This window comes from Amphiura filiformis, chromosome 17 (genome assembly GCF_039555335.1).
Source record: "Amphiura filiformis chromosome 17, Afil_fr2py, whole genome shotgun sequence".
In the NCBI taxonomy this organism is placed as follows: Eukaryota; Metazoa; Echinodermata; class Ophiuroidea; order Amphilepidida; family Amphiuridae; genus Amphiura; species Amphiura filiformis.
Genome location: NC_092644.1, coordinates 25,179,978 through 25,198,599, shown reverse-complemented (window position 1 = coordinate 25,198,599; position 18,622 = coordinate 25,179,978). Strand labels below are relative to the sequence as shown.

Below are 18,622 nucleotides of genomic sequence, written 5' to 3'. Positions count from 1 at the left end.
CTTGCCCAAGATCGCAATAGTTGGAGAAAGCTTGTAGTCGCCTGCTCCGCAGCCGACTGATGATGATGAAGGTTAAGCAATGAAGAAATGATCCTGGTTTTGTAGAAGTAGTTTTTGATATTTTTGAGATATACTAATTTCTAATGTATTGTATTAATGCAAAATTTCAGACATTTCCCCCTAATTTTGCATTTTCTGACAGATGTGATTTGTGTATTACATAATCAAAGTTTGAAATTGCTTAACGACCATTTTGAACAGATGTTCATTCATACTCATAGAAGTTGTTATATAATGCTGTACATGATTGGTTGAATGACAGCAGGACCTAAATAATGTTAATGCACAACTGCTCAATATTCATGAACTCAGTGCTATTAATGAACCTTTAAATGATGAAATCTTTTGTTATTTAGTTGAACAGATTCTTCTACAAACAATGCCAGATTCCAATTGTTGCCGCCTGCAGAGGTACACTGCTGCCCAGTTACTTCATTGGTACTCATGCAGAGTACAATACACACATTGGAATCACATTGTACAGCATACATACTGGTATTAGATTGGTACTACTCTAGAGTAGCCTCAAAGAAGCTGGGCAGCAGTGTACCTCTGGGTTTGTCATTAATAGGAATCTGGTAGTGAATAACTAAAATTTAAAAGAATCAATTGAATGACTCATGCTGAAAATTTATTCTTAATTCCCATTCTTAATTTTTCCTTAACTATTACCTCCAGATTTCACACCATCAGGACAAATTAAGCCATCTGAATAGAGAGATAGGGGAGAAACAAAGAGAACTACAGACAATGACCACTGATGTAGAGAAGAACAGACGTGATCTTGTGTCAGCTCTGAGGGAAGGAGAAGGGGAAATATCAGATACACAGCAGAAAATGAGGGTAAGGATTACTTAGCCTTGATTGCTGTTTCAGCCCTAGTATCAGTCCCAAGCCCACAGATTATAGGGGTATTGTGCATCAGGCGACGCTTCTTCAGCTATGTGAGCGTGGTCAAAGATCTAGCTGAAGACTTGATGAATCTGTGTTCCCTGTTGAATTGTTTACTTTGAAAAAAATCTGTGAATCAGGAATCCTTTGCAGGGGCTTAAGAATACCAAATAGAGAAAATAATGAGATGCTGCTGGCTAAACATGACTATTTATAAGTAGTCATCCAATCATGTACTGAGATAATGAAGCTCATGTGTTCATCATATGTGATGCCTGTGTTTACCCTATCCATGTTTTGCCTTATTTACATTATGAATGAGCTAAACAAGTTAAATAAGACTCTCGGTTTGTCTTTCTTGCGCAATCATTAAAAAACGGGTTGCCGCTGTTCATATGTAGTATTAGGCCTATGCAATGCCAGCCGTATAGTAGTATAAGAAAGTTTTGAACAAGACTAAGGATTGATCTTCAGATTATATTTCCATTTTTGCTATTCGTCAGTGGCAGCGGTCATTCAATGATATAGTAACAGATATGTTAGTATATCTTCACTACTACTCACTATTCAATTCTGTAAAAATCCCAGTCTCTGTATTTTGTTGTGCTTTGAACCAACAACATAATTGTCAGAAGTGCATGTTGCTTTTTTTAGTACTAGCATCTTTAGCAGCTTAGCATCTTTAAGAAGTAATTTGTTTTATGTGCTCTTTATCATTCTTTTATGTTAATGTAGGAAGCCAAAGGTCAGCTTGAGGAGCTTCAGTTGCAGAAGAGAGATCTAACATCGACAATCGGCGAACAGCGCTCAGAGCTGGCAATGATTCGCAGCAACATGGAACAAGAAGAAAGCTCCCTCAGGCAGGTACAGTCATCCATGGATAAGCAACAAGCAGAGCTGAAACACACATTGGAGATGATACAGCTGGAGAAGACAGAATTGGAAGCACTGAAATTGCAACATGACAACAAGATGGCCGACCTGGAAAGGACCCAACTTGCTGGTTTAGAGGTAATGGAAATTTGTTTAATGATTGGAGCCAAATTATATCAAGTATAAGGACGTACATCAGTAAAAGTTTTCCAGTATTGGTAAAAACAACACTGGGGGGGCAACGCATAGGGCACCTCTGACCAAGGCCCCATGAAGGGTGTTAGGTTTAACTTGCAGTTCTTCTTGTGTTCTTGAGGAATCAAGTATTATTTAAAGCCATAATGTACAATTTTAATTTTGTTATTCTTCACTCAAAATGTTGAAATAATATCAGTAATATATGTGTGGGAAAGGTGAAAGAAACCCCATTGGCTATTTTGGTCGTTTAAAATGGATTTATAGGAGGGACTTGATGAATTATGACATTATATCCAAATTGCTCTGTTGACCTGACAAACACATGAAATTTGACCCTTCCATTTAGTTGGCACATGTGTAAACATTTCAAATATGCTGAAAAAAATCAGGTTTGAAGAAAATAAACAATTTTATACTGGTTGCAAAATCATGCAAAATGCCTAGTTATATATCAGCCTGCATTGTCATTTCCATTTTTTTTACCCCAGGAAAAAGCCAACTTGGAGAAGCTCGAAACCGACTCTCAACAACTTCAAGTAGAGGTTGAGAGAACCAAACAGTTTACAGGGAAACAGAAAGAGGAGAAGCATCGACTTGAAAGAGAGAGGCAGTCACTGGAAGACAACGTCAGAATCATGGAGAAAGAGAGGGATGTGTTGAAAGGCAATTGTGTTGCCTTGGAAACTAAACTGAATCAGCTTAATAGGTTGGTTGAGATTTCCACATGTTACTCACTCTAACACCAGCCTGATAGCCAGTGCCACTGCTAGTAACTTTGCTGTTGGGCTGGTATAATTGCAGAATTACATGCCCAAATGGCTTCTATACCATTTTTCACCATGAAATTGCAGTGACATCAACGCATTGAAGCAGCTGTTTCGCTTGTGCATGTATGCGGCATCTTTAAGCGTGTGCACACCAGCGCTTTGAGCGAACGCTAGCGATATGAGGCTGCGCCCAATGATATGCGCACTGATGTCACTGCCACATCAGGGTGAAAAATGGTATAGTCAATTTAGCCTGCTCAATAGGTGAAGATTTTGTGATACTATTGCACTAGTACTTTATTATTGCTCATGACTATGTTATGTATTAGTAGTGCTCTGTACCTTCAGCAGCCGTTCTTTACAACCTTGCCTTTTCAGCTACCCGTAAACCACTGAATGTGACAATCTTTGTGTAGTGTTGAACTTATTTCCAAAGTCCTTATAAAACTTTTTATTGGCTAAAAGTTAAGGCAAACCACTTGTTGCTCAAGATGTTTTTCTATGAAAGGGACATGCAGATATATTCAAAGTAATACTGTTTGACCAACTACACCAAAAATTGATCTAGATATGAACATAAAGTCAATTTGATAATAATAACGCATAGTGGTATCTGCTAGCATACATACAATGAGTATGGTTTCCGAGTTTTGGAATTTCTTGTCCTTGAGGACAATGGCATGTTTACATTGATGGGTAACTATGTCACATACTCTCCATATTTGTTCCATGTGCATAATTTATTTTAGATTGTTATCACTAAACTTGCTGCTGAGCACATTGGACTGATCCCATTTGACACAATAATGAACATGCAAAACAAAATTATATATCTGTTTATTAATTTATCTATTTATTTATGATACTTATTTGGTTTTTTGTTTTTTTTTTGTTATTTTTGAAGGCAACATCAACATTCAGAGGGTGACATTGAGGAGAGAGCAGCCAAGTTGCAGCAACTGAATCAAGGTCTGACTGGTACCATGAAACAATTGGAGGAAACTAATACTAGGAGAAATGCAGCTAAAAAGGAGCTGCATACCATCAAGAACCAACTCAAAGGTAACCATGGACAACAGACATTTTCATATCAAAGTTTTCCAAAATATTACGGGTCATCACGCAGCTGTTGGATACAGCACTTATGCCAATTGTGCTTTACATATTGCGTGTCACTGGCAAGCACTTATGTGAATTTACGCACAAATGCTCATGTACCTAGTGCATATGACCAGGTTTTCAGAACATTTCCGATGTTGATTCGAAAAGATATATATGCTCCCAAGTTTGATTTATCTGGTTTAAGAAGATGAAATATTAGTGAATATATATTGTAAATATGATATGAGAGTAATACTTGTTTTTACCACAGAAATCAATGGGGAGAGGTCCTGTATAATTATATTGATAACACCATCAGTTTTTTTTTTTTTGGGTATTCAGGTCTTTATCTACACCAGGCGGAAACAAACGAATACAAATCTGTGTCAAATATAGTGATACATTTGCTCATGTGTTGTTCCACAGATACAATCAGTTTAGTGTTGTTCACAGACAGTGATCGTGTATGCATTCCTGGCAAAATATGAATAAAGTAATATTCAGATTTCCTTTTACAAATTAAGCATACTGCTAGCCATCCAGCACGTATTATTTTGCACAAGGTCCAATGCACGCGCTTGACGTCGCGCACATATACGCGATGTTTAAGCTGTCAAAGGAACCTTGGAAAAGATTATACCTTCAAATTTTTCTCAATGTTTGAAATGAACAAAGGAGGGGTCCTGATTTATGAAATGCAGTATCCTTAGACCCGAACAATATAAATGTGCCCTCTGTAGTAAAAATGTAAATAATGGGTGAGGCTTAGCCAAACCCATTATCTAAACATTTTTACTGCCAAGGGCACATTATTTATGTACAAAGGATAAGTCACAGTGCGCAAGTTTGAATAATGGATGATGGAGGTATAAGAATCTTCGTTATCTGTTGCTTTATCAGTTGTATTGTAACTTCATTGATCAATGCTCTTTTCAGAAAACAAGAACAAGTTGAAAACATTGAAAGAAGAAGTGGAAACAAGTGAAGATGAAAAGCATCTACTGGCACAGGTAATGTGAAGGAGTTACAAATCCAATTTGTGCAGTATTTTTTAGCATGCATGCAGATTTTCACATATTTCTGCTGTTATATTTTCGTCAAATGGCCTGACATGTCGTTTTACTCTGTGAAATCTGTCATGTTATTTCATATATTTTGAAGCACACCATTGTGTGCCATGGCCTGTATAATTTATTTTGAATTGAAACATACATTGACACTTGCTGACATAAAACGTTTTCCTTGATGATTAGTGGCGCACTGTAAAGAAATCTCAATTTTGGAGAGTCAAACTATAAACAGTTGAATAATGTTTTTACTATTTTGTCGACCTATAAGTACATTAATGTAATTCTGTAGACTTATCCTGTATTTATAATGTACTCTAACGAATTTTTTCATGTTCTCATGAAATCACTGAAAATTCTTTATATCATCAGGAGGTATCGGAACAAGAACAACAGAAGTCCGAGATAGAAGATCACTTGAAGGAGCTTCAATCTACACTCCAACAAGCTGAGAATTCCTTAGCAGAGACTACAGCTCAACAGAGACGTAAGCAAGACGTACTCACTCAACTGGATGCAGAAATTGAAGAGCGCCACCTGGAGATTGAAGATAAGAGACAAGCGCTTGAGCAGGCACAGGCAGAGGTGGACAGAGAAGAAGCAAAACTCTCACGGGTATGAAGAGGTCTTACATGTACATATCATTGTTAACTTTGCATAGTGAATAATAAGTGATTCGTCAACTTGTTTAAATCCTGTTACATGTAGAACAGGATCAAATGGCACCATTAACTAACCTAGTATGCCACCCTCTGCAGCTCACTTATCATGCTGAATAAGTACATTTCACTATTAGTTACATACCGCTAATTAGAGCCTGGCAGTTCTTGAAAAATAGAGAGGCACTATTTTCTTGCATGGCATCTGAAAAAGGTGCTTAAAAATCACTGAAAATACCCAGCTGTATAACCAAAAAATGTGCAAATTTCAGAGTAACATGCATTATTCTACAGTTTTGATGAAAATTTCCCCCCAAATCCATCCGCTGCACATCAATTTTTGAACCAGCCGGTGTGCTCCAATCTGGTCCAAAGAAGGAGGGTGCGCTGTAAAATTGTGGTCTTCACACTTCTGTGGTTTAAGACAGGAAAAGTCTCAGGGAATCATATGCTGAAATTTTGGTCATTTGGGGATTCAACCTTCTACTCTTAATAGATAATAATGTCTTTTCACTGTGGGAGTCCCATGTATGAGAAAATCATGCTTGAAATTACACATTTTCCCTATGAAAACTGTGTTACAGAGAATTAGTGGTATTGAATTTGAACACTCTAGTATTAAATAATTGATATACTATCCTCTGTCTCTCTAGCTTTTAGATAACGAAGGGACCAATCCTTTCTCAGAAAATTCAAATATCCATTTTTCCAAACAGCCATTTCATGAATATATCCACATTACTTGTTCTACTTCACAGCTTATAGGTGCGCTGACAGTAGAAGCGGAAGGGATTAAAGGAGAAGTTGCCGCTAAGAGGCAAGAATTAGAGCGTATGAGATCAAAGGTGATATCCATGGATAAAGAACTAGAAGAAAAAGAGATATCAGTACAGAGGGTTACACAGACATATGGGGATATTAATCAACTCAGTAAGTAGTTTACCCTGGTAGCAGCTAAGAGACAAGAATTAGAGCGTATGAGATCAAAGGTGATATCCATGGATAAAGAACTAGAAGAAAAAGAGATATCAGTACAGAGGGTTACACAGACATATGGGGATATTAATCAACTCAGTAAGTAGTTCACCCTGGTAGCGGTTGCTGTTAATTCAAATATCCAAAAATAATTGGGTTCATGATAATTATATAAATTACTGCGGCTTCATTCTTTTTCCCTCTGTCTCTGCTATAAATGATTCCATAATTTCTTTCTTCTTTTCTGTGAAGTATTTACATAATGTATTCTCTTTTGTGTAAAACAGGAAATGACCTCCATGAGAGGGATGAAGAGAAGACAAGACTAGCAGAAGCACTCAACTTCTCACACACAGAACTTGACACACTCAGAAAGGTATTCTACTAGTGAAGATGGCATTTATTGAAACGGTTACAGGTCGATAGTCTGAAGGGTCATTATTACGAAAACCCAATAAAAGGATTATAAATTCTAATCCTTACCCTAACCCTAGCCCTAAACATTGCCCTAACACTAACATAAGCCCTAATCCTAAACCTAACCCTAACCCTTACTCTAATCCTAACTCTAGCCTAACTCTTTTCCTAACACTAACCGTAAAGCTAACCATAGCATTAACCCTAATCCTAACTTACAATGCCCTAAACCCCAACTTTAACAATTTTCAGACTAATGCACTGTTCTCATTTAAAAACATGAGCTAGTTTTATGTAGCCTTTCATCAAGCTGTTACTTTGGGTTTTTTCCCATGTTCATGATTGTATATGCATACATGTGCCAGTGGCTGGAATGAAAAATTCTAAGTCATCACCATATGTCAAGGCATTTCATTGTGCTCAAGTTACAGGATATTTAATTGCATGTCACTGCATCGAAACTGTGCCCTTTCTTATGGCATTGAGCACAACCCCATTCTGGGGTGGTTTTGTAGAAGCTTTTAACCTATTTTAACATAGCTACAATTCTCAGCAACATCCCATCATACTTGCTGATGCACACCCTGTGCTTATTTATAGTGTGAAAAGAACCAGCCACACAATGCGACACAGCTTGTTCAACAAATGAGGTGGCGATATTTCATGAGGTGATTCAATCTAGATTCTACTTCTTTGTTCACACAGTAATCACACTACATCAGCAAAAGAAAAGTGTGAAGGAACTCAGATAAAGATGCTTTTTAAACCTTTACAATGAGTCCTTTTTTGATATCCTTATGTTAGAAAATTTTGAGCAAAGACTCTCCGATATGCACCTTAAACGTGGTGTACAAGTTATAGAAGATCTTCAGCCAAAATTGCTCTTGAAAATCAGACATGCATATGATTTCTTGAGAGAGTGAATAAGAATATCATTGATATCATTTCAGGAGAAGCGAGTGTTTGAAATGAAGATGAGTGAACTGAGAAAAGAAGTGAATCAAATAAAGGACAAAATAAAACAAAAGCAAAAGGTAAGAAAAATTAGATGTTCCACATTCTAAATTAAAACCACCTTGTATGCTCAGAGCAACCACAAACAAATAAATAAAATCTGATCTAGGGTAAATACGCCTATTCTCGGTCACTTAAGAAACAACCCGCTCTATTTCTTGCGTAAATGATTATAAAAGTTAGCTATATGGGAACGTGCATTCTACACAACAACCCGTTTAACATACCCTGCATGACATCTTCCATTGAACTTGTATTGGAAGTATAAGGTCAAAAGGTCAAAGTTGGCGACAACTCCTATTTTCGGTCACTAAACTCCTATTCTCGGTCATCGTATAGTTTTTCTATACCTATTCTCGGTCATTCTCTTTTGGAAGCCTGGTTGATCGGTATGATGCGGTTTTGATAACTTAAACACATAATAAAATACGTGTGCAGTATTCTCAGATATATTGACAAGGAGCGATCCTTTCAAAACGGTTTATTGGCAAAAATTTTCGTACCATCCGATCGGGGTCCGAGGTGGTCCTATTTTGTGGGAGCGCACAGCGGAATGCGGTGGCACGCCCGACTAGTCCAGGAGCAAGATCACACAAGGCCCTAAATAAGGAGTTCGTTCACCCCCACTACATACAAGGTTTGACACCATAGGTAGTTAGTATGGACCCTCTAGATCACTGCTAAGTAGGTAGTGGTCTCAAATTGTGGTAACACTTTTTTTACAGGTCATTTTATATATGGACGTATAATCACATAAAATCACAAAAAATAGGGCAACATTAAGGGGTAGGGGAGATATAAATTCCCATAACTCAACTTTTACTTATAATAATGAATTTAATTTGGTATGACTATGTAGCTAATTGAGTGTTCTAACTTTCTAGTATTATTTGAAAGCAAACCTAGGTTTCATTAGATCATGATTGGAAGTGGCCAGTCCATACACTAGTGGAAAATCAGATTTTTCACAACAATGCGTAGGGTGGGTGTTTTATGGCACTGGCTTCAAATTTTACTATTGTGCTAATTTCTATTTTCAAAATTAATTAAGCTCCATTTTTTAATTTTGTTTTTAATATCAAGCATATCTAGGCAAACATTGATGTTCTGGTTCAAATATTTATAGAAGTGCATGTTTGCGTGCATGTTGGTTTGTGTTGTGTAGGTTTGGGGTAGGTGGAGTGTGTATGTGGGTGTGGGGGTGGGTGTGTATAGGGTTTGGGGTTGGGGTGTTTTACGTGTCTTAATATGTCACTCAGCTGAACTATATAAGTTCCGTTAACAACATTTGTTTGGTAAGTTACCATTCATGTAATATTTTGAATATTAATATGTGCGGGATGAGATCAACCACTGCTTGTCAGGAAAATAGACTGAAAATGTAAAAAAATAGTTACTTTTCCACATGTAGCAGCGCGTGTAACAATATTAAGGGGTAGGGGAAATATAAACCATCATAACTCAACTTCAACTCATGATAATGAATTCATTTTGGAATTAATATGTAGCTAATTGATTGTTCAAATGTTTTAGTATTATTTTAAACCAAAACAAACATTATTTGTCAGGTAGATACACATAAAATGTGAGAAAAGGTTAATTTTTCATGTATAACCATGTCAAATATGGTATTATTAAGGGTTAGGGGAAATAAAAACCACCATAACTTAACCTTTACTCATAATAATGAATTCATTTTGGTATCAACATGTAGCTAATTGATTGTTTTAACTTTCCAGTATTATTTTTAACAGAAAAACCATCAGTCTACATAAAGTGTGAAAAAATGTTAATTTTCCAATGTGTAACAGTGGAAAATATGACAATATTAAGGGGTAGGGGACGTACAATCCAACATAACTCGATGTTTATTCATTATAATTTATTCATTTTGGCATCAATACATAGGTATTTGGTTCTTGTAATCTTTTAAAGCAAAATGACCATTAGTTGTTAGCTGTATAGACTTAAAAATGTAAAAAATTTCAATTTTTCAAGTGTAGAAGCGTAAAATATGAAGGAGTAAGGGGACATACAAATCACCAAAACACAGGTCTTACTGATGAAAATGAATTCATTTTGGTAACAATATGTAGCTAATTGATAGTTCCAACTTTCTAGTATTATTTTAAAAGCAATTAAACCATTAGTTGTCAGCTAGATAGACATAAAATATACGAAAATGTTAATATTCCATGTCTAACAGCGTAAAATATGACAATATTAAGGGATAAGGTACATTCAAATCACCAAAACTCAAGTTTTATGGATGAAAATGAATTCATTTTGGTATCAATATGTAGCTATTTGATTGTTCTCATTTTCTAGCATTATTTTAAAAGCATTTAAACCATTAGTTGTCAGGTAGTTAAACATAATATATGAGAAATATGTTAATATTCCATATCTAACAACGTAAAATATGACAATATTAAGGGGTAGGGGATATACAAATCACGAAAAACTTTGAACGAAAAGTTTTGCTGATGAAAATGAATTCATGTTGTTCTAACTTTCTAGTAATTATTTTAAAAGCAATTTTAAAAGCAATTTTAAAAACCATTAGTTGTCAGGTAGATAGACATAAAATGTGAAAAAAGGGTTAATTTCCATGTGTAGCCACATAAAATAATAACAATATTAAGGGGTAGGGGACATACAAATCACCAAAACTCACGTTTTACTGATGAAAATGAAGTCATGAAGTCACTGCAGATCGATCAGTGGCGTAACTACGGGCGGCAGGGGGACCACATACCTAAGGGGGCTGAATTGACCTATTAAGCATCCAAGCGATGAAAGTCAAATTTTTGCGCCACGGGCACCTAAACAGCACCCTCACGAATTTCAGCCGACAATTTCGCCTCCTTACCAGTTCCGGCCTTGATATTATTCCGACAGCCTGTCACTAATTCACAATCGATTTGAAACATTTTTTGAATAGATTTTTAATGTTGAGGTCCTACTCTGTTGTTCCCATAAAAACAAGCACGATTCACTTGAATTTAGTACCCACGAGAGGCTGATACATTTTGCTCAGGCGCTAGTTTTAACAGGAACTATACAGCTGACTATACAAGGTTACACTAAATGCGGAAGGATTTAGTGTTATGCCCCCTTGAAGAATAGCACAATAGCGCTAATAGCACGCTATAAGGTCTAGGTCATTTTAAGAATAGCACAATAGCGCTAATAGCACGCCTTCAAGTGTACAAGAATTCAAAAATAACATTATTGCGATAATAATGCGCTATATGCCCCCTAAGGCCAAAACAATTTCCAGAGCACAATAGCACTAATAGCACGCTATAAGGCCTAACCATTTTAAGAATAGCACCATAGCGCTAATAGCACGCTATAAGGTCTAACTATAAGAATAGCACAACAGCGCTAATAACACCCCTCCTAGTAATAGGAGAACTCAAAAATAGCATAACCATGATAACTGCGCTAATAATATATTAACATTTAAAGCTATTTTTAATGTCCCTAATGGTTTTTTTAAAAAAAAAAAAAAAATAACACTGTCAATTGCACAAATAGCACACCCATGAAAATAGCGGTGCTATTTGTGCTAACATATATATAAAGTAATGACAAAATTGCGCTAATAGCACGTGTAGGCCCGAGGAGATAGTGTATGTTATTTTCGCAAGTCAGTTATCATGGTTATATAGCGCCTTTCTCGGACCAGGGCAGGAACCATTTTTGCCGACAGAAATGTGACATTGTTGACCCAATTTTTCCAACCGAAAAAGCTCGAAAATACGACAGGGTAGGGGATGGGTAAGGGTAGAGGAGGGAGGGCGGGCGGTCACAAATAATTTCTCCTCGCTCATTTGTATTCGACAAATGGCTATAGGCCTGCAGAGCAAAATGCAACACTTCTCATGTGCTCATGCATGATCATTTGTAGGACACATGGCAACAACAATGTCAACATAGCTCATACTAGGGAACACTGACCGAGAATAGGAATGCCAACGGAATTCGTATGCCTATTCTCGGACACCCCTGTTTCTATGGGAATTTACATAAACACAACACCAATCATTTGCTATGGTGTTATTTACGATGCAGATGGATCAACTTACTAAAATTACAGCTTTAAAATGCATGTACAATTTCGCATCACTGATTATATTACAATATCACCTCTTAAATGACGCGTCTTTATTTTTTTTTTTAAATGCCGATATTTCAGGTCACCATACAATCTCAAAATCTATCATTTGAGGTGAACTGTGCTGCCGTGATATTAAAAAGTCACCAAAACCTGCAGCACCGTATGCGGCTAAATGATTCGATTCGGAAGACACGGCTGAAATTAAAGCAACGATCGTCAGCGGTTGTTCAATACGCTAACTGACCGAGAATAGGCGTGTGACCGAGAATAGGCGTATTGACCCTACTGGGCTTTCTTGTTTGGAGTGGTAATCAGGAATTTGCATATGATTAGAAACATGGCTTATTATCCTCATATTAAAATACTAAGATTTTTGGTTGGTTAAGAAAAAATCTGCCGGGATGAAAAGGGTATTTTACAAGACGGAAAAATACCAGTAAACAGTAGGCCATGCGACAACAACATTGAGAAGGTTCATGCGAGCCAGAGTTAAACTGTGTGTACTCGTTCATGGTGTCAAGTCACGCGGTATTGTTATGAAGTTGTTTACTTAATTTTCGTCGATGGGCCGAATCTGAGTAACCATTTTAGAACCACTATTTAAGTTTGAATTTTTAAGTTCAAAATTTGGGACAAAGACTAATCTATAGATAAAGGTTGAAATTACTTGTCTGGCTAAAAATTAGAATGATTAAAGCGTTAAGACAGAAAATATTCGGGTTAGAAGTCCTTAGCAACGAAAATAAATTTGAAGTAGACAAAATGGAAATCAAGCAGAGAATTGTAAAGATATTTTCAATCCAATAATATTTGTAAATTGCCTAAGATTATTGGATAAACATAATACGATACATTTCAAATCGAAGTTTTCCGCGGGAAAGGTAAAAAAGCATACCCAAGAGTGCGACGGTCATTTTTGCAAAGGTCGCGTACGTTAATAATTTGACCTTTAACGGAAAACGTGCATGATGGCCCTCCGACTGTATACATCACACCCTATCCCAGATACATCTTCAGGCTGACTGATCTTCTGGCAGATTTATAAACAGCTACCAAGCATGCACGTGAACTGTGCCATATTGCTCACACAGCACTAACTGCCCATACACTTGGATGGTAAAGCTTTCAAGAGTTGGAGTACAAAAATTTACTCACTAGAACACAAATTCAAACTAGAGCAACTGTGCCCTTTGCAAGGGCACGAGGGTAGTTAGGCGGATGACTGTGACGATCTGATCAAGCAGCAATACTGTGCTGGATAGAATTAATTTTAATAAGATTGTTTCATTAATTGCCTTTTTAATATACCTTGATCGTGGAAAGCTAGTTTTTTGAAAACTTGACCTTTGACCCCTTTATGACCCCTTAATGACCTTAAATGATTTTTAAAATATTTTTAAAATGTTAAGAATGTCATGAGGATAATTGCATTTAAATTTCAGCTCAATTCGATCATTTTGAAAAACTTGACCTTTGACCCCTTTACGACCCCTTAATGACCTTAAATGAATTTTTAAATATTTTTAAAATGTTAAGAATGTCATAAGGATCATTGCATTTAAATTTCAGCTCAAAGGGAGCATTTTGAAAAACTTGACCTTTGATCCCTTTATGACCCCTTATTAATGACCTTAAATAAATTTTAAAATATTTTAAACATGTTTAGAATGTCACAAGGATCATTGCATTTAAATTTCAGCTCAATTGGAGCATTTTCGGTTAAAATGACCTTTTTTGACCCCAGTGACCCCTGGATGACCGTGGACGTTAAACAACCCATAACTTTTGTAGCCAGCTACCCAATACTGCTTGTGACTGAGTTTGGTCAAAATCCGATCAAGGATGTGGAAGTAGTAGCAAATTGTGAGAAAGAAGAAGAAGAAAGAAATGGCAAGACTTAATTGATATTTTTGGAAAGGGGTTTAATATTAACATTTCCATCTGACCAATTTTGAAATTTCATGTTTTTTCTTAACAGAGCTTAAAACTTAGAACTTCAAATTTTAATTTTAGCTGTTAAAACAGCAACTTTTTTAAATATTATAGTCATTTCGACTTAATAAATTTCCAACATATTCCACCTCATTTTAATTGCTTAGGGCTTCTCTCAAATAGTTTGTAACATTTTGTTTGTTTTGTGACTAGAAACGTTACCGGGGAAATACAGCCATGCCAGTCACTGCATAGCACATCCTTGGCTAACAGGCATTGTTCTGCATTGATGTATGACATCATTCTCCCAAAAAACAGTTCATACCTATTTTGGAGATGCTTGGTAAATGACAACCAAAATGCTAATATTATTTTACTGCTTAATTTTTAGGATCATGATCATGACAGACATAAGCTTTTGCAAGAAATCAATTCAGTGAGTGAAGCAGCTGAGGAACATTCATCTAGAGCTGACAGACTTGGCACAGAACTGAATTCTATCAGGGAACAGTATATCAAATTACAAACGCAGGTAGGGATGAAAACTTAAAAACATTTTGATTATATGTGACCATCCACCACAAATGGACTATAATTTCTCCTCAAAATAAGCTTTACAATTATATATTACATGTCACTATTGCTTGATTAAAAGGGAGTAAACAAATAAATGCATTGGGAAATTCATTGTTTTGTATTGGGTTTTTTTAAGTAGTTCAAAGCACCATATATCAGAATTTGCTCTGCCAACATTACAGGCCCTTTGTGGTGGATGGTCACAGGTTATCATGTTTTTTCTTTTGCACAGCTTAAATTTACCCACCTTCAGCATTTTATAAAGATCTATCGCACTGGCCGTCCGATAGCGTAAAATCATGGCTGCGTCATGTGATACTATGCAGATTGATTGGCGAATGAGGTACTGATGTGATAATGACATGTTTCAGCTAGCCAATCAGAACCTGACTTCTTACGCCATAAACTGCCCAAAAATAAAAAATGTGAAGAAATTTTGCAAAAGATATTATAAATCACAAAATGTCAGGTCATCTACAAGGTTCTACCATTATGATTTCAGTATAGGCTTTAAGTGATTGAAAGTCTTAGAAGTAAACCTCTTCTGGCAGATCTGGGAGAGTAAAGCTGAGGGATGTGCAAATCCGTTTGAGATGTGACATGTCATTGACTATTATTATTTGCATTTTCCATCAAAGTAGGCAATGTAAATTTTCTCATGTTGTGTATAAGGAGTTCTGTTTAAACATTGTACCGATGTAGGTTTTCAATGGGTGAACAATGTATACATTTATAAACAAACTTATGTGCATGACAAAATGGTAGTGTATTCTAAAACAAAACATGCCAGTTATGACAATATGACACCCACTAGGCCAAAGAAACCATTGTGAAAGCCGAGTTATTGGTTATTATTGTTATCAACTTGCAGAGTAACCAAGTATCCTGGTGCTGAAATCTTTACATCCCTGGCACACTTAAATGCAAAGTTTTGGGCTTCTATAATGCCGATATTCTTATGCATTTTCTTATTTTTCCTTTTTCTGCCTGTATCTCAATATCACAGTCTTCTCACAATTACAACATTGTTTCATTGTTCTTCCTCAGCTGAATTCTCGAAGTGGTACAACTGGCAGAGATCGCTACCTAACAGCTTCCCTGGAGCAACTGAAGATGGAGATCAAATCTGAGGTATCTCATGGGCTGAAAGACTTGGAGGTATCAAGAATGGAAGTATTGGATGAATTGCAGGAGTTACATGAGCAGAAAGCTGAACTCACAAGGCAGTTACAACTGCTGCATTCAAATTTACAAGGTGTAAGTAGGGGTAAAATGTGAGGTACCTCATGGTCTGAGAGCCTAGGGGTATCGGGAATGGGAGTGTTGGATGAATTGTATTGAGTTTCATGATTAGAAAGCTGAATCATAAGGCACCTGCAACTGCTGCATTCAAATTTACAAGGTGTAAGTTGGGGTAAAATGTGAGGTACCTCATGGTCTGAGAGCCTAGGGGTATCGGGAATGGGAGTGTTGGATGAATTGTGTTGAGTTTCATGATTAGAAAGCTGAATCATAAGGCACCTGCAACTGCTGCATTCAAATTTACAGGGTGTAAGTATATAGCATTAGAAGCATAAGATTGAGTTGGTGTAACAAGACAGATAACATGTGAGGTACCTCATGATCACGTCTTTGACCTCTCAATATGATAAAGAAATGGGCCAATCTATAGTTTCTTGTCACAACAAATTACGACAATAGCTAAAGTGCAAGGCCCATTTTGTACACAAACCAACGGAGTAGCTATTTGGTAGTGTTAGATTGTAATATTATCTATGCTAGAAAATTGCAAGTGGGGGTTAAGGTAAAGCCAAGATTTCTCTGTGTTACAAAATTTAAAATCCGTGTTACAAATTGTACGATTTCCGTGATTTTCTGTTTTCCACTATAAAGCACTAAAAAGTGAAAACAAACATGTTTTAAAAGTGTTATTGTCTTACATGTACCTTTTTACTGTAGTCTCCCTTCAACATCGCCATTAAAATTGAACATGATCAATGGTTGATTACTGCTAAATAATCACTTTTCATTATTTTGTTTTGCAAATCAACACAAAATTTAGACATTTTACACAGTTTTTCACTATTTTGTGGCATGTTAAATTTCCGTGAGCAAACCCCGAATTCGGTGAATTTTTTCTGTTTTTCCGTATCACAGAGAAATCGTGGCTTTAGGTTAAGGTTTATTTGTTCTTAAGATAATGGTATGAACACAAATAATTCTTCCCCTTGACCAAGATTTTTTTATATTGTTACAATTCTAAACATTGCATATAATGCCAAATAAGTCATGAAATGATAATAATTCTTTAATTTTGATCGCTCCTTTGTTTAGGCTCGTTTGGAGTCTGAGATCGACAGAGATGAAGAATATCTGAGAGACATGTCACATACTCAAGACAAAAATTGGAGGAAGGAAGAACTACATCAGCAATTGGAACAAGAGCAGGATCAACTCAAGGTAATTTTGTTTTAAACGAGTCAACTTCTGCCAGTCAAAATTAATGAGTAAATTTTCACTGGAAAATTTTCTGGACATGTGACACCCATGGGCGCAGACATATTAGCATTATCGAATGTGACCCCGAACACAGGAAGAATTCCTCTTTTGATGCAAAATAAATATTTTTGAAATTACGTTTTGATGATATTGTGAAGAAATTAAGATTGCATAATATTCAATAAATTTCTATCAAAATGCGGCCAAGAATAATATTCCAATTCAAAATGACGAAGACTTGAATAGCGAGGTCACCTTCAGGAGTCAGGCCCGAGGTTACACTCACATTGATATGCATTGGTCACATGTCCAGAAATTTTTCCTGTGAAAATTAACCCATTAATGTTGACTGTCTGTGTTCTCCATGTAAACCTTGTTTTGGGCCTTGGCATTTTTCCTCGGAGCTACCGCTCCCTCGGAAAAGTACCTCAGCCCAAGACAAAACACTCCAATTTCACACAATGACCTCAAAATAGACGGTGCGCAGTTATTATTGTGTAAATGTGATTTGAACATAATGAATTAGTTGTTGTTTTTAATTGTGAGAACTAATCATTTTTTACTTTTTATATACTTTTGTTTTAAATTCCAGCTACAAATTCAACAGCGCATGTCAAGACAAGCTAAAATCTTGGACGGTGTCAAGCAGAAATCGCAAACAACACTGCACAATTTGAAAAAGAAACTCCAAAACCTGGAGGACCTTGTCAGCAGTAATAGTAGATCTAGAGAAGAACTTGAGGAAGAACTAGATATAAACCATGTCTTTCAGTCAAATGGCAGAGGTCAAGGTATTCAAAATGGTGGCTCAAGTGACATTGGATTTAATTCTTACCTATCAACCAATCATAGATCAGAATTACCTCAACATGATGCATATTCATCACAGCATGATCAACCAGAGAACCAATCAGAGTGGACATCAGAGATAACACAACATAAATTAACAACTGACCAATCAGACGATTTCTATGCTAAAGGTGATGCATATTCATCATCTCATAGAAACCGATCTGACCAATCAGAAGCGTTCTTTGCTAAAAACAATGCATATTCATCAGAATTTGAAAGACCAGTGAGAAGTATATTAAAGAGATCTCATTCTACTATTGATGATCAACCAACTGTTCATAGGCCAAGGAGAACTGTTAGTAGCACACACGATGATGAATTTGTCGGCCATGATTTTAGAGAAAGGAGCTCATCGGAAGTGCTGTCACAGCAAATTGTAGTAAGTATTTATAAATGAGAAAACAAATTACAAAAGGACCAAAAGACAGTGTAAAGCAGTTTAGTTTAATAAAGCATCAGAAAAACATGTAACATAAATTTGCATTGCCCCGGTATAAGACATAAGCAGGCCATTGGGTCAAAAGCCCTGTTAATAGCTGTATCTGTTGTCCAATTGTGAATATTATTTAGAGAATAAATGTATTGTTTTTAGCGTAACGTGTCGATGCACACGCG

The 18,622-nt window shown here is 36.3% G+C and overlaps 1 protein-coding gene across 1 annotated transcript in view; it reads left to right on the top strand.

Annotated features, from left to right (window-relative positions):
* LOC140137096 (uncharacterized) overlaps positions 1-18,404 on the top strand; it is a 29,993-nt gene extending 11,589 nt beyond the window's left edge. The window contains exons 10-22 of the mRNA XM_072158754.1: positions 739-903; positions 1,687-1,962; positions 2,511-2,728; positions 3,694-3,851; positions 4,827-4,900; positions 5,330-5,572; positions 6,375-6,546; positions 6,879-6,967; positions 7,959-8,042; positions 14,472-14,612; positions 15,704-15,913; positions 16,991-17,116; positions 17,748-18,404. Coding sequence (XP_072014855.1) covers positions 739-903; positions 1,687-1,962; positions 2,511-2,728; positions 3,694-3,851; positions 4,827-4,900; positions 5,330-5,572; positions 6,375-6,546; positions 6,879-6,967; positions 7,959-8,042; positions 14,472-14,612; positions 15,704-15,913; positions 16,991-17,116; positions 17,748-18,404 — 2,613 coding nt within the window. The remainder of the gene's footprint in view (positions 1-738; positions 904-1,686; positions 1,963-2,510; positions 2,729-3,693; positions 3,852-4,826; positions 4,901-5,329; positions 5,573-6,374; positions 6,547-6,878; positions 6,968-7,958; positions 8,043-14,471; positions 14,613-15,703; positions 15,914-16,990; positions 17,117-17,747) is intronic.
* Positions 18,405-18,622: the final 218 nt, after the last annotated feature.